The 17,521-nt window shown below is 39.6% G+C and overlaps 1 protein-coding gene across 4 annotated transcripts in view; it reads left to right on the top strand.

Annotated features, from left to right (window-relative positions):
* Positions 1–17,521, top strand: part of RELN (reelin) — a 504,226-nt gene that overhangs the window by 323,666 nt on the left and 163,039 nt on the right. For all 4 annotated transcript variants that reach the window (XM_074340625.2, XM_074340624.2, XM_074340623.2 and 1 more), the window contains exons 13-18: positions 3,541–3,653; positions 5,000–5,208; positions 5,951–6,079; positions 7,054–7,163; positions 13,251–13,317; positions 17,121–17,354. In XM_074340625.2, coding sequence (XP_074196726.2) covers positions 3,541–3,653; positions 5,000–5,208; positions 5,951–6,079; positions 7,054–7,163; positions 13,251–13,317; positions 17,121–17,354 — 862 coding nt within the window. The remainder of the gene's footprint in view (positions 1–3,540; positions 3,654–4,999; positions 5,209–5,950; positions 6,080–7,053; positions 7,164–13,250; positions 13,318–17,120; positions 17,355–17,521) is intronic.

Below are 17,521 nucleotides of genomic sequence, written 5' to 3'. Positions count from 1 at the left end.
TGGCATGGTTCCTGGGAAGCCAAAGTACCTGGAGTTAAAATACTTAAAGACAGGTGTCAATGAAAGAGGATCTCGGGCCGGCCCGGTGGCTCAGGCGGTTAGAGCTCCATGCTCCTAACTCCAAAGGCTGCTGGTTCGATTCCCACATGGGCCAGTGGGCTCTCAACCACAAGGTTGCCGGTTCGATTCCTCGACTTCCGCAAGGGATGGTGGGCAGCGCCCCCTACAACTATGATTGAACACAGCACCTTGAGCTGAGCTGCTGCTGAGCTCCCGGATGGCTCAGTTGGTTGGAGTGCATCCTCTCAACCACAAGGTTGCCGGTTCGAGTCCCGCAAGGGATGGTGGTCCGTGCCCCCTGCAACTAGAAAACGGCAACTGGACCTGGAGCTGAGCTGCGCCCTCCACAACTAAGACTGGAAAGACAACAACTTGAAGCTGAACGGCATCCTCCACAAGTAAGATTGAAAGGATAACAACTTGACTTGGGAAAAAGGCCTGGAAGTACACACTGTTCCCCAATAAAGTCCTGTTAAAAAAAAAAAAAAAGATCTCTCCTGCAAGAAGTTCTTCAGTAAACAGGAAAAAAGAATGCAGTGTGCCTCTTGAGGAGAAAGCAGAATCCAGCGATGGTGTTTTTAGGCTAGAAGAGGAGAGAGCAGGGCAGTGGGGTCAAATGAGACTGGACCTACAGAAAAGACTAAATGGAGAAGAAAGCAATATGGGAAGCGATTTAAGACAGGATAGTTTATACGTAATCCTTCATTAAACATGGCACCGTAGGAAAATCAGTGGCTGATGGTTAATCTAGACCAGACCATGCATGTTCCCTTCCCACTCGGGCCCTGTCTATATTTTCTTCCTGGTTTCTTCTCTTGGTTCATATCAATCTACTGTGACTACCATTTCTGGAAGATTTGCTCAACTTTCAAAATTTGGTTCAAGGCCTGTCTCCTTCATCCATACATTCACTTATTCAACACAAATTCATTAAAACCAGGATCTAGCATTGTTCTTAGAGCCAGAATGCAGTGAAGAAGAAGAAAATAAATAACCTAACATCCATCATTCATTTATTATTTCTCCAATCAATCTTTATTGAGCATCTTCCATATGCCCGGCTCTTTTAGCTGACACTTGTATCTCTTTTCTTTGAATGGGGACTGCAATTAAGGCAACACAACAGGGTTCACTGCTAATTACCATTCTTTCATGTATTAGTCTTGTTTTCTTTGCTAAATTACAAACTTTTTGAGGTTGGAGTTTATTTCTCCTTGTAACCCAATGTCCTACACATAGTAAATAACAAAATCAATTTCCTAATATAAATAAGTATCTTGAAAGCTACTTAAAACAGAATTTAAAATATTTTATAACTGACTGTCCATCTACTTTTCATTGAAATCTCCGATACTTTAATTGCTGTACGAAATGCCCCTTGAGTCCCACCTTTCCACAATACATCAAAACATATGAAGCTGAAGAAGAATCCACATCCTTCTGTAGGAACTGCTGTCACTGAAACTTCACAGAAATGATAAATTGCCCCCAGAGGGATCTTGCAGATAAAGTCTGTCATCGTTTTCCAGTCTTGGCTCCTTTTGGACTTTCTTCTTCTGTCGTCCTGGGCTGAATGAGCTCCTACGTGCGTTTCAATTCTCTCTGAAAGACAGGTGCAGTTCACGAACTTTTCTTAAGACAGCAGGGAAGATTTACTGAAGGAAATTAATGAAATGAGAGAGAACAGATGGTTCCATTCCTGTATCTTTGGGTATGGTGCTTTAAACCCACACTGCCTATATGTAACCTTTCACCTTTTTTAAAAAAAAATTTTTGGTAAATCTTTAAAATGTGCTCAGTAAGGAAGTTACATTTTTAAAATGGGAATTTAGTTTTCACCCAGAGACTGTCATTTAGAATGGCTTTACTAGCTATGTTCACCATAACATAGAAGTATGTAAATCAGATGTCAAAATCATGAGATTTTCTCTACAGGTTGTTGTTCTTGAACAATAAACATGTATTAGGATGAGGTCTACATTGGCACCGTATCTGGCTTCTCTGTTCTCAGTTCAGATTACTTAACTCAGTAAATATTTATTATATGCCAAGTTATATATGTCTAGCAGATTTCATGCCAGATTTCAATGCTTCACAAATACCGCCAACCAAGCTACTTCTGTTATTATGATTTTTCTTGTACTGATTAGGTTCTAGCTTTCTTAATTAGCATCACATATCAGTGAATTCTCCCTAAGATAGACCCCCATTACACAGGTTGAGAATAAGCCAGACATTTATAGTAATTGACACGATTATTTATTTGCTTACTTATTTATTTGTTTGTTTATTTTTACATAGAGATGTGAATCTGTAAGAGTAATCTAAGAGTTAATGTAGTAAAACCAGCAAATAATGCATTTTACTAGATGAACTCTCAGAGGGTAATGTTATTCTAGAGTTTTGATGTTGCCTTATTGTCACCCTAGAGTATTAGAAACATAAATTGCCTAGAAATAAAAAATAGCATGGATGGTGGTTGACTTAAGAACTGGAGTAATTTTTTTTGAAAGATAATAAAATTTAAAAGTTAATGTTACAAATTTTGGACCTTAGGGATTGAGTATTTGCCAGGAAATCCATGTCATACCTACACTCTTGTTATTGTGGTTGGTGCTGTTATGAAGGATAATGGTGTGTGGGAGAGTTAGATATGTAATCCTTTCAAGTCCATATTATGCAGACAGCTGATAGAAGCCAGCAACAGTAAGGGTTATTGGCCAAATGCAGTAATGAAAAAACTAGAGTAGCAATGGTTAAATGACATAATATCAACTCATGGCTTTTCCACCAGTTACTTAAATGATCTTCAGTCAGGTACCTGCTCTGTTATTCAGTTTCATCATCAGGATGCTCTCAATTACCTCTCACTTCTGATGGTCCATCATTTCATATGACTGTAAAATAGAATGATAAGGAATAAACCACTCTGTCTATCTTACAACAATCAAATGAGGTACCAAAAGTAAAAATGTAAAATGAACTGCATTTAAAACACAAATACCTAATACGTGCTAAAGCATTAAAAATACTACATGTAACAGTTTCAGTAACACTACCTTGGAAATCTTTGATGTAGTGAGTCACCACATTTTTTTTAAAGCCATAATCAATAGGTTCTAAACTTTGGCCTTCGAGATCTCAAATATGAGGAAGTAATAGTTTACTGAAAAGTAGCATATCTTTTTAATGTGGGTTAAAATATGGACAGACAGTCATGACTCGTTGCAGACTATTATTTGAGTAATCTCATCAAGCAAATAGTTACTTTGGCCTTCACAAATGTCAAGTCTTCGATCTTTGGCATGCCCTATCTGAAGTATTTTCATCAATTTTTTCCTTGGGTCCTGTTACCTTTGGGTCTGGTCATTCTTAAGTGACAGCTGGGTTCTATAATTATGTCCTGAAACTTAACACTATATTTGACATGTTTGTGGATACAAGTTGGTACTAACAATTTAAAATTTTTGTTTTGTGCAGGAGGAATTTGTGACCCTGGAGATGCTCATGAAAATGATATCATCCTGTATGCAAAAATTGAAGGGAGAAAAGAACACATTACACTGGATACCCTTTCCTATTCCTCATATAAGGTACACATGCTTGTCCTTGTGCCCAATGGCCCCTCTCCAGAGGGAAACGTCAAAATCACAAAGGCCATGCTAGAGGATAACTCTCTCTTCTAGCAGCCCAGGAAGTTGCCAGGTATCTTTAAAAGTGACATGGACATTTTAACATTCTTTTTTTCTTTTCCCCCTGGTACAAATGAAAAATGAGGTTAATCAGAAATAATAAATTACAGCCAATCAGAGACAGTAGGGCAGAGCCCAATACTTTGATTCACAGTTATTCTTGTTCCCAAGAAAAACCCTAAAAGTGGCTCTAGTTATGCAGCCTCACAGTCTTGCTATCAGACATAATGAATATTTATCCAGCATTTTGAGATTTCCTAGGAAGAAGACATTGTAGAAGTACTAATTATTATTACCTTCTTTTTTTCTTTGCTAATTAGAGCCACTAAAGTTGACCTTTTCCCGTTACCCTTTGGATTTAGGACAGGTGTTGGCTTTGGTTATTTGCAAACATCTTCAGAATAATGTGTGATTCTTGTCATAAGCTATAAAATTATATTTTTCTAATTGTAGATTTATTTACACTGAGACTACACTCAACATATTCATTATTAGTTAGCCTTTTCTCCACATTGATGGCACCGTAGTGACTTCAAAGAGCTTGAACACAGCTAGCATCTAGCATCTCATGGTTATGGTTAGGAAGATGGGAGATAAACAATGAGGCTAGAACAGGGAACAACAGAGAAAGTATCTAGCTCACTCCACATGTGAGGATCACCCACGTTACACCACTTAGGATTTCACAATGGGCTACTCTTCCAGCTGTAACTCGGTAGAGTTACCCCTGGTATGACCATTGGCATGCTTCAGACTGAACCAATTGTAAAAATTAGCATGGGTTAACTCATTGGCTCTGGCTGATTCTGTGTAGAATCCCATTTTCAGAATACCTAGTTTGGCAAACCATTATTAGTACTGTACAAAAAAACCTTAGAAGAGGACTAATGATGAAGTATAAATGTCAACTTACATTTGTCTTGTGCTAAGGTGTGTAAAATGGATACCTATGCTTTGACAACTTTTAAAGACCTTACACCAATTTATCTTCATGTAGAGAGGGCCAGATCAGTCATACAAAGAGAGTTCTAGATGTCTTCAATGGAGGAATTCTGAGTGACTAAAATGAATGTCCCCCTGAGGACAGCATCTTCTACATGAAATAACAAATAGAACATACAGGGCATTGCCTCGTGCTTAAAAGATGGCAGTTATGTACGTGGTAATTGCAAGACTGAATCTAGGAAAATTCACATAGACTCACATACGGAGAGGTATGAGTGATTTGGGTTTTCTTTATTTTGAAGGTTCCATCTTTGGTTTCTGTAGTCATCAATCCTGAACTTCAGACTCCTGCTACTAAATTTTGTCTCAAGCAAAAGAACCATCAAGGACAAAATAAGAATGTCTGGGCTGTAGATTTTTTCCACGTCTTACCTGTTCTGCCTTCTACAATGTCACACATGATACAGTTTTCCATTAATCTGGGATGTGGAACACATCAGCCTGGTAACAGGTAGGAAGCCCTGTTTTGTCACTGTGTGAATTAATTAGAAATGAACTCATCGACTTGGCTATTAAATCCCAGCAACTTCTCGATAGGTTTTCGGCTGGATTTTTAATAAACTATCCATTAATAAAATACACACTTCCTCCAAAAGAGAAGTTCTTCAGTATGCAGAGTATGATTGGATGGATTTTAGGTAGAAGTGACTTTATTATAAGAGCTTGGTCTTAGGTAGCAGGTGTTTGCACATCCGTGGCAGCCAAACATTCAGAAAGAATGCTGAGAGCAGAAAAAACAAATAACTGAAAAAAACACTTGATCTCATGTTGGTTGGTGACCCCCTAATAACAGTCACAGAAATCAATTAGCACGTCAAGAGCTATGACTTCTCCATTGCGCTTGCTAAAGTGTTGCTCATGTCCTTTCTAAGAATTGTGTCAGTCTCACATTCACTGGATGAGTGGCCATGTAAGATGTGGCAAATGGCTTGCCATCCATCAGATTCAAGAGCAAAAACTCAAGTTACTATTTTTTGTCTTTAACACATAGTTTCTATAGCAGTCATTTTACTGCTTGCCCTTTGAAGGATGGTCAGACTTCAGTAGAAGGGAAAACAATCATTTCAAAAACAACATCTTAAAATTTTTTACCCTAATTCTACAGATGTTTAATGTACTTAGCCAGAGAAGAGTCATCTCATTGTATTTGTTATCTTTTCCTCTTCTTGTTGTGCTTGTTCTGGTGTTATCAGTGTCAGCTTAGAGTTCTCTACCAACCATGGGCGTTCCTGGTCCCTTCTCCACACCGAATGTTTACCTGAGATCTGTGCCGGACCCCACCTCCCACACAGCACTATCTACGCCTCTGAAAACTATAGTGGGTGAGTCATTCTAAGATATCGAGAGATTTGAATGTATGTTGCAGACTCAAAATCAATGAATAAGCCTGAGACTAGGATTTTTCTCATAATAGGCAAGGAAGTTGGCTTCTCTTTTTCATTTAATTTGGGAGTGATCTCATTTAAAAAAAAAAAAAAGAAGAAGAAGAATTTTGGTAAATCTGAAGCAAGGTCACAATTGTAGGTTCATTCATTCTTTATGTACTTGGCTCTTATATTTTGAATTACATAAATTGAAATTCTATATAGTGATTCTGTTGTTATTGCCAAAAGGCTTATTGCCAGAATACTTACTTATGGAAAGGTGCAACATAGAGAAGTGAAAAGAAAGTTAAGCTTTGGAATTGAACCTGGGTTCAAATTCTGATTCTGCCATCTACTCATGTCATGATATTTACTCTTTCTACTTCTTCCACATAAATTAAGGACAATGATACACCCCTTTGAGGGCTGTTAAGAGAATTAAAGATGACTATGTAAAACACTTTACAGAATAAGCACTGGATAAATAGTAAAAGTATTTCCAAGGACAGCAAAATGAAGTGGAGAATTATTTTTTTCTTAGCCTTTCTTTAAATGTGCATAGGACTACATGATAGCAAAACATAAAAACTAATCAATGCTAATCAGCACCCACCTGCACAGATGCTTATCATAGAATGCTATCTAAAGTCTGAGTGTTGATGTAAAACTTTATAAAAAGTATGTCTAAAAACAAAATAAATATCATTTGCTGTTAAGCATAAACCTGCTATTCTAGTGTGATATGGATGCATTGAGAAGTTACATGTCTGTTTTAAAACTATAAAAACAAACTCTACAGGTGAATTTAGAGTTTATTACCAAACTTTTGGGCTACTCCAAGCATACAGAGACTAGAACATCAAAAGCATGTAAAATACATTTGAAAGATGTGAACATAGTTGTTGAGCTGTTTTTTGCTAAATTTCTTGCAGGTGGAACCGAGTAACAATTCCCCTTCCTAATGCAGCACTAACCCGGGACACAAGAATTCGCTGGAGACAAACGGGACCAATCCTTGGAAACATGTGGGCAATTGATAATGGTTAGTTTATGCCGATCTTAATCACATGCCATTGATGCAGAGTCTTCCTGTGCTTTTGTTCATCAGCACAGACTTAATCACATTTCTAAGTCATGGTCTTGTGATTCATTAAACGCCCTTTCTTCCCTTTCTCCTTTGCATTCCAGTAGAGCCCAGGGATGCACAATCAGGGGGAAAAAAAAGACAGCAGAGTCAGCAATATTAGATGCTAGAATGTTTCAACATACACAATTTAAAAATGCATAAAGCCCTGAAACTCAAATTCACAGTTGATGACAAGGGATATCCTAGCATTTCTTTTGAATGTTTTCTACAAAATTAACATAAATACTTACCATACTGCATGTATTAAAATAAGACCCATTCTTCTCTTAGTAACTACCACAACATCTGGAATGCTTATCTTTTAGATGCAGACACCACACATAAGGACACATCATCTCTAGAATGAAACTTCAGAAGTGAAACTCCTACCTCTTTTTCAGAAAACAGTATAAAACAAAAATTTAGATATAAATACAAATATTCTATGTTCTTCCATTTTTAAGTGAATTGTTCATTTTTGCATAACTATAAAGCTGGTAATCACTTATGATAAGAGCACATGAGAGAAAATACTTTAAGTATTGTATTGCATGGCTGTAAATTTCTTGTATTTGTTTTTAATAGCCAACGCTGTTTTGTTTTTAATAATTCTAATTATAGGCAGATTCATAGCTTTCCTGTTTTCAGAGAGTACATAAATTTGAAGAGTTATATGACAAGGAAGGAGACAAGGAGGGGGGAAATGAGGGAACAAGGGACAAGATGTCAATACTTTAGCAAATTTAGCAAACCACTGACTTGGGGTGGATTTTATAGGCAGGAAAAGCCTATACTGTTGTCTAATGCTGATCTTCCATGTCTTAGTAATCTTTTGTTACTTTTGAATAATTTAGAAATTGATATGCAATGAAATAAATTCTTAAAACTCATTAACTTCAGGGAAGATAATTTGCTGATGTGCCGGTGTAAATTCTTTAAATAATCTGTATTCAAAGAAGACCAATAAAAGTCCCAGACTTCAAAGACCACATGAGTGATATGGACATAAACGTAGTGCATTTGCAAAAACATCTAAAGATGAATTTGTTAAAATGAAGTTTTTTTAATTCGTAGAGCATTTTGCATACCTAGCATTTTAATTACCACACCTGTTAATTAGCTCCAGGGAATAAGTATGTCCCTCCGGTTAGTGGGATATGGATGACTTTTTCCTACTGTCATACATTTCAAAGGTCCTATAAAGAACTTATCCTACTTTGATAATCATAAAAGAAATTGAAAAATCAGTAATGAAAATACTTGTAAAACATGTAAGGAAATTAAGAATGCGATGAAGCACATACAACCCTTTGAGAAGAATACCTAAATTTCCCTAAGAAGGCTATTACAATATGATTCTAAATCTGAAAGTGTTGACTACACATACTGACCACCATCATGATTTGAGTAGAATGAGAAAAGGTAAGGATATATAAAATGAGCATGGTTAGCAGTGTGTGTCAAATGCAAAACTTGGGGCAGAATCTCTTCAATTCTGTTATCATCCTATACGTGAGGCTTTCACAAAGACAGGACCGGCTCTCTGGATTCTATATAAGGCAAGAAGAAGACACACACTCACTCCTTCCCAAGAGAAATGTGTGCCAGCTTGCCAAAGGGCACCCCTGAAATCTTTCCCATCTCACTATGGAATTCCAAAAATATGTCAAGGAAAACAAACACAGAGAGAAAAACAGGTCAATGTCCTACTTCTGTTTACTTCACAGCAAAATTAGCTCCTGCTAGTGAGTAAAGAAAGTATTCTGGAACTTGTACTGAGATTCTTAGCAAAATGGAAAATCCTAGAGCAAATCTTAGTTATCACTTTTTCATTTTTCAAACTTGTTTACCTTAATGATGATATGAGGAAAACGAATCTATTCTCTCCACAATCTTAGGAAAAAGGAACCTGCAAACTCACTCATACTGTGAGTCCTAATGATTCCCCCTTCAGCAGGGAGCGATGACAACAAAATCCTTCATTGCAGTTTTTCTCCTTGACTCAGAAAGTCTTGTTTTATTGTTGATCTGTTTTTACGATGGGAGCTTGTCATGCTGGGCGTCCGGCGGGGTCTCTGCTCCCGCTCCCCTCATAACGCAGGATATGGTGAGGCCAAAAAGGAACACGCAAGGAGCCATAGATAGGGGAGTCATACTAGTATATTCTCGCTGGCGGCACTATACTCTCACTGGAGGCTGGATCCACTGTCCGCAAACCGCCATCCACGCTTGCCAGCCCAGCCGCCATCTTCTTGCTAGCCCCATTCTTTCTCTTCTCTTCTCTTTCTCCCTTCTCTCTAGCGTAGCCACAGCAGTTATATTGTGGCCAATGGCTCACTGGTTACAGCTGACGGCCAACTAGCCACAGCTGATGGCCATGCAATCACAGTTGGCCATTTACTACCTGAGCCAGCACCTGTCTATGTGAGGCCGAGAGCCTGGAAACTACTTTCTGGGGCTCCGCCCCCACACTCCACCCCTACAGGCTCTCGCCTCACAATCTACGCGACAAGCGTCTTCCGCGAGGGGACCTGTGCGAGGAGCCTGGGGGTGAATGCAATATCCTGGACACAGCCAGGCTCTCTGGGCACAGCCAGGGTTTCTCAGGGCACCACCAGTGCTTCTGGGCACGGCCAGACTTCCTGGACTTCTTAGGGTACCACCTGTCTTCCCGGACACAGCCAGGTTTCTCAGGGCACCACCAGTACTCCTGGGCACTGCCAGACTTCCTGGACTTCTTAGGGTACCACCTGTCTTCCCGGACACAGCCAGGGTTTCTCAGGGCACCACCAGTACTCCTGGGCACAGCCAGACTTCCTGGACTTCTTAGGGTACCACCTGTCTTCCCGGACACAGCCAGGGTTTCTCAGGGCACCACCAGTACTCCTGGGCACGGCCAGACTTCCTGGACTTCTTAGGGTACCACCTGTCTTCCCGGACACAGCCAGGGTTTCTCAGGGCACCACCAGTACTCCTGGGCACAGCCAGACTTCCTGGACTTCTTAGGGTACCACCTGTCTTCCCGGACACAGCCAGGGTTTCTCAGGGCACCACCAGTACTCCTGGGCACAACCAGACTTCCTGGACTTCTTAGGGTACCACCTGTCTTCCCGGACACAGCCAGGGTTTCTCAGGGCACCACCAGTACTCCTGGGCACAGCCAGACTTCCTGGACTTCTTAGGGTACCACTAGTTTCCCCGGGCACAGCTAGGATTTCTCAGGGCACTGCCACTTTCTCTGGGAACAGCCACACTTCCTGGACACAGCCAGGGCTTTCAGGGCACTGCCACTCTCTGTGGGCACAGCCACACTTCCTGGACACAGCCAGGGCTCTCAGGGCACTGCCACTCTCTCTGGGAATAGCCCGACTTCCTGGGCACAGCCAGGGTACCTTCAGGGCTCAGCCAGACTTCCTGGACGCAGCCAGGGCTCTCAGGACACTGCCACTCTCTCTGGGAACAGCCCGACTTCCTGGGCACAGCCAGGGTATCTTCAGGGCTCAGCCAGACTTCCTGGACTCAGCCAGGGCTCTCAAGGCACTGCCACTCTCTCTGTGCCTCTCAGGGTACCCTGCTGGAACAACAGCGACTCACAATCAAGGTGCTTACATATTCTCAATGGCGGCCAGTCAAGAGACAAAAGCAAATATCCCCCAGTTCCACTAACAACAGTTCCCAAACAAACAGTCAAGCGGTCCATTAAATTAGGGATGGAAGGCAATTCCCCATAGTCCATAGTCATTCACCAGGGCTGTCCTGGGGGTGAGGGACGACCTTGACCTCACCCTCATCTCCCAAGGAGGACTCAGCAAGCGTTACCTCCTGGGACTATAAGTCCTGCATCCGGGCTGCCCGAGCAGGAACCTCCCCGGCCCACAGGGCTGCAACGACCTTCGCTTTCTCCGGCCTGTGCTGGTTGGGGAACCGTCCACATCTTTCCACCTCTCCACGGGGCTCCATCTCTCCGGCAGCTGCTCCTCCTGATCTTCCTGAGACTGAGTGTTCATACACACAAACTGCTCCACCGTCCTTCGGAGAGCTTTGGCCGGCACCATACCCTGCTCGCTGCGCCATTTGTCATGCTGGGCGTCCGGCGGGGTCTCTGCTCCCGCTCCCCTCATAACGCAGGATATGGTGAGGCCAAAAAGGAACACGCAAGGAGCCATAGATAGGGGAGTCATACTAGTATATTCTCGCTGGCGGCACTATACTCTCACTGGAGGCTGGATCCACTGTCCGCAAACCGCCATCCACGCTTGCCAGCCCAGCCGCCATCTTCTTGCTAGCCCCATTCTTTCTCTTCTCTTCTCTTTCTCCCTTCTCTCTAGCGTAGCCACAGCAGTTATATTGTGGCCAATGGCTCACTGGTTACAGCTGACGGCCAACTAGCCACAGCTGATGGCCATGCAATCACAGTTGGCCATTTACTACCTGAGCCAGCACCTGTCTATGTGAGGCCGAGAGCCTGGAAACTACTTTCTGGGGCTCCGCCCCCACAGAGCTTTTTGAACTATGGCATGAGTACATTACAGGGCAGCCTCAAGCGTGACCCTGCAGAATGCAATGGACCACTTAGCAGGACTTAGAGCAAATTGTACTGCAGCCATAAAATCAAGTGTGCTGGGAAAAGTCCTTAAGCTTTTCCAGGATTAAGAAGAAGGAAGCCCCTTTCTGATTCCTCAGCACTCGGTGTCCAGAGGAGATGGAGCAGGAAGGATGTTTGACCCCAGTATGCTGATGATGACAATGACCATATGGGCCAGGCAGCCTGCTGACATGAAACGTTTCATTTCTTCTCTCCTCTAAGGAATGTCATCCCACTTTCAAGAATAGGGACTCAGGCTTAGAGAGGATAAATCACTTATCTAAAGTTTCCCAGGTGAAGCCAAATTTGAATGTAGGGTATTTGACACCTAAAACCAATATCTTTACCCACTCAGCCTGCTATCAGTCTCTTCCTCAACCATCAGTTTCCTTCAGCAAGAGTTTTCTGTGGCCTCTTGTATGGCATTTGAATTACTGATTACTATACCTATAAATTAGTTCCTGAGACTAAGTGCTTATAGAGTACTGGCCACAGGAAAGTTTACTTTAAAATAAAATAATTGAATTCCTTTGATGTGATTACAAGACAGAGAAGAAAATGATACTGGATGGTCAGTTTGTCTAGGCCTAAAATATTTGACATCTTAATAACCGTTGAATCTCTAATTCCTCATTGGTTTTGTCCCACTTTTACACTACTTGGTGTGTTATTGATTGTACTGTTTATCAGATGGCTTAATAGCTTACATGTATTTGAGTCTGAGAATCTCAGAACTTACCATTCAACAATCAGGAGCCCTTTTCCTCAGCATTCCAAAGATTAGAATTTAGGTTTGGAATGTCATTGTCAGTGAAGCCCACCGTTTAGGAAAAGGAAAAGATCTGCATTACAGAGAAGACTTCATGCTCAACAGCAAATTTTAACTCCCCATTTCAGGAAAGATGGGTTAATAGAAATATATGTAACAAATGTCTTCAATGTTATATTCCCCAGATAAAAATGGAAATTATAGTTTTTGTGTTTTTATAGTTTTTACATTAAATTATAACCTCTCCATTTCATTATACATCAAATTGATCCTTTGTAAAGTCTTTATTTCTACCTAAAGAAATTAAACTTTGTAGAAAGTTCAAGACAGAAGCATTAATATTCTGCCTGCAATCATTTTAGCTCAGGAGACTCCATTAAGAAACCCAAATCATGTGTTCCTACTCTCTTTGCTGTGAAACATTAAAATCTTGAAAGAATTCTTTTAAAATGACTCTGGCAGGGTTTGTAACTAGGCACTTGACTTGTCACACAGCCCTCTCTGCATGTCACACTGGGTTCCTGTGAACATTTAGACAGTGGATTGGATTTCATGGATATTGCTTCCCAAAATGATTTCATATGCTGGTGTAGTTCTTGGTTTTTCCAATTTTTATGCCATTTTTCACATGCTGTCTTTTGCCCTGCAGTTTATATTGGTCCCTCGTGTCTCAAATTCTGTTCTGGCAGAGGACAGTGCACTCGACATGGTTGCAAGTAAGCATTTTAAAATAATATTTATATTTCTCGTTTTTTCATATGTACTTTATATGTTGAAACCACACATCATTTTAATTTGTTCTAATTTCCTTTTTAGGCTTCTGAGGTCTTTTTAAGACCACAAGTAGAATACTCCAAATGGAATTTAAGTGCAATAGAATATTAAAGTATATTTTATAAGTAGAAGTTGATGAATAAATTTTCTACTAAGCTAAATTGTGAACAAATTTAGCATACCTCATATAAATTTGTGAACAAATTTGAATTCCTCATAGGTTGATGACTGCTATTTCTGTTACATTCTTCAATATGCTATTTTTCCATAAAATTGTTCTAGTGTTCATGAGTCATTTTAATTCCCAGCATGCTTTGTGAATGAATTATGAAAATCAGTGCTGTCCCATGGACCCAATGCTAAAGGAAACTGAGTGAGACAAACTTAGCAGATTTGATAAGAAAATTCATCTTTAAATGTAACTTTGCAATCTTGCTTACATTGGAAAATGCTTTGGGTCTTCAAAATGATGTATTAAGTATTTACATGATAGTGATGTTGAATATTAGTGTGAAATTATACATAGATAACATAATGTCTAGTCGCCACCAGTGCATCATTATGTTTATACCAAGAATGGATGTTCATATTTATTATGTCATTCCCATATTAGCATTTAAGTATAAAATATCCTGGAAATTCCTGAAACCGCAATCTTTGTTATACAGGTAAGTTTTCAACAAAAGATTACCTACTCTGTTTTTACTTGTCCTGCAAACAGAGTAATTAATTAATTAGCCAATTATTTCATTAAGGGAAACCTCACAAAAGTCTTTTGAACCTATTTGGGAATTATATGGATGAGGCAAGACACTTGATAGTACCAAGAATGTCAGGTTAACTTTTGAACTATATGTCAATTAATTTAATTAATAAAGAAATCATTCTGTACAATGGAAATGTTTTATAAAGAATGTAAAGAATTGAAAAATTCCTATTCATATTTCAAAACTTAATATGTATCTCTGAACTTTTTTTAAAAAACCACCAACTCCCACCCAGAAACACTGACTCATTATATTTCTTATATGAAACATTGGCTGGCATTTTCTTCAAATTGTTATCTTCGTCCGTTTTCCATAACCAGGCCATCCTCTTGTTCAATGCATTTCAAATAAAATCAGCATAAGGAGGCCAGACATTTTTGTAATTCATGAAGTTGTCTTGAAAAGTTTTGTAAAAAAGATCGAAAATGACAGCTACTTTTATTAATGAAAATAGAAAGTGCTATTTCTAAAAGACCTCTCTACAATTACAACAGTTTTACTTCATTATGTACAGTATCCCTGTTATCATTCAATAGTTTTATTAAGGCAACCATCTGTGTCACCCATGATGGATGCAAACAGAAATCTGAGTGGCAGTTTTATGTCTTTGAGCATTGTTCTCTTTTGACCCTATCCTGAATAATCATAGCCTTTTCCTCCTTCTGAAGTTTTACAGAATATTTTCACCAGTTGGAACATTAATTTTTTTCCCTATTTCTGACAATGTTTTATGTAATATTCATTGGCTTTGTTCATTTGTGGTTGAGCTAAATGATTGGCCACTACATCCTTTTCCAGCAATATGTGCTCTGTCAAGTTTGAGTAGAATTGCCCGGGAAAGAAATTCATAGTCAATACCATTTATTTCCTTTAAATGGATCCTTGAATTTGGGGCCTCTGCAGCTTTGTGTTCTTCTCCCCAGTGTGTTCCCCTCATCACTACCATTACTTGCTAGCATGAGTCCACCTCTCCTGCACCCTAACACTTTCTTGCCTATGTATAATCCCCAGGCCTGGGTTCCTAAACTGACAACTCACTATCCTGATAAGGGTGCCCCTGTTGAGATGCTACCGAGAAGGACAGAGCTCATTAGAAACCTTCTTACACAAGGGGCAGCCATGTCTCTTAACAGTGGGGCCTTTTTTCCTGAACATATAAGTGACCATGTGTTACATTTAAGGGTGAGTAGTATTTGGAGTCCCCCAGTAGGGGACGTATTTGGAGTCTAAAGAGTTTCAGGTCACTCTTGAAATCACCAGTGTGTACTACCCTACTGTTTTACTGCAAAGCAAAGGCTGCAAAGGTATTTTGTTTACTATCTGATGGAATCCTTATCAGCAGTCTATCCCAATTATGTAACATTCTATTAAAAATACACTTTCAAAACCACTAAATGGGAACTAACTACAATATGAGTCATCTCTAAATGATCACCAGCTCCTCCCCATTACTGGATCTAAGAAGACATGTTTAAGATACACAGAAATGCATTTGCCCTGAAATGCACTCTGGCAATAGATAATGCTGTTAGGACACTAATTCCAGTTTGTGGCCATAGTCAGTTCCCCAATGTTAAAGTGTGTCCTCTTTAGGTAATTTCTTATCCTTTTTAAAAATTACTTAGCTTTTCAGAGTCTGACTAAGTCAATGAGACAGTATGTGAAAGAAACTGTGTTAGGCTCCATAAAATATTGTTTTCCTTTCCCACTCTATCTCATCTCTAATGCCAAGGCAACTCTCAACGTCACTCTACAGGAGTTCTTGGCATCTTAGCGTCCAACTTCTTTAATAATGTGATGATCACTATAAACCTTCTCCCCCAGAATATCTAATACACATAAAAGTTGGCATTTGATTTCAACACTTTTGTACATTCCATGGACCCTCTCTGAGGCCAGCATAAAGCCCAGTTTCAGCAACTAATGCTAAAGAAGTAGCTTTCTGAATTATGCCATAATATCATTTCATTGGTACACTTGCTTTATAAAAGGCTTGTTTCAGACTCGAGGAAGTTTTGAATGCCTACAGGAGAACCCGCCACCCCACCCAAAAAAGACACCAATTTAATTTTATAATTGGTGACATAGTAAATATACTGAAAAAGAAATAGTGCAATAAATATAAAGAATTTGAAACTAATTTCCTGATGAGTAAACTCCTTAAAATATAAGAAGCTTCTGGTATTCAGTTATTGAGTAATCTGTGATGAGTTTTTTCATTGATAGAGGACTCAGGGAGCTCCATGTGCATTCTAGTCAGCTAACATAAATACAGGACGTTCTGACATGGCAGCAGGCAGGCTGGGGTGTGTGTGTGTGTGTGTGTGTGTGTGTGTGTGTGTGTGTGTGTTTCTTGAAGCACTACTAATTTGTGACTCCACTGAGAGGAAACACAGTTCTGCTAAGGACATATATCTAGGTCAAGCGTGTATGTACGTATTCCCTTTAAAATGCCAATTTTAATTTGAAATAGTTAAAGATAGATTTATTTTCCAGCCTTTTCCAAATATTTCAAATGATTCCAATCACAAACATGTATTTTTACATTTGTTCTTAGAGGAAATTTATTCTGGGTATCTTATAGAGAATTTTACTTATGTTTCTTTTACAAGTTTAGTGAACTTTATTATGAATAAAATTATATACATATATCTTTTACAAAGATTTTAGGTCGGAAATGTGCATGAACATAGACCCATTTGCAGATGAAAAGCTGGCATTCGTTGAACATGAGTGTTGAATTATTGTTTTAATCATAAGCTTTTTACAGCAGAACTGAGCAAAGACTGTATTTTTCTGGAATATTTACAGTGAATCCACCTTTATCAAATCTTCAGATTCAGTATTTTCCAACGACTAATGAGCCTTACTTACCATTCAGTCAAATCCTAGCTTCTGGACTTCCTCCTCCCCAAAGTAGATTCAGGAAACTGAAAGGACCAATAGTTTAAGATTTCATTTCATGGTATTTCTTTCAGGTGTGATCCTGGCTTTTCTGGCCCAGCTTGTGAGATGGCATCCCAGACATTCCCAATGTTTATTTCTGAAAGCTTTGGCAGCTCCAGGCTCTCCTCTTACCATAACTTTTACTCTATCCGTGGTGCTGAAGTCAGCTTTGGCTGTGGTGTCTTGGCCAGTGGGAAGGCCCTGGTTTTCAACAAAGAAGGAAGGCGACAGCTAATTACATCTTTCCTTGACAGCTCACAATCCAGGTGAGTTAAGGCAAGGTGGAATACATACTGAAACCAGACAATAGTGATTGAATTTAGATCTATTAATTTTCAATTTTTATGCTTTTTTTCCTTTTTGCTGATATATACATACTCCCATTTTTAACCACGATGAGAGGGAGCTTACAGTTTATATAGGGTTAATTTGC

This window comes from Rhinolophus sinicus, chromosome 4 (assembly GCF_057876585.1).
Source record: "Rhinolophus sinicus isolate RSI-liver-muscle chromosome 4, RSI-T2T, whole genome shotgun sequence".
NCBI classification, from domain to species: domain Eukaryota; kingdom Metazoa; phylum Chordata; class Mammalia; order Chiroptera; family Rhinolophidae; genus Rhinolophus; species Rhinolophus sinicus.
Note: the sequence above shows the minus strand (reverse complement) of the source record. Positions and strands in the feature narration are given on the sequence as shown.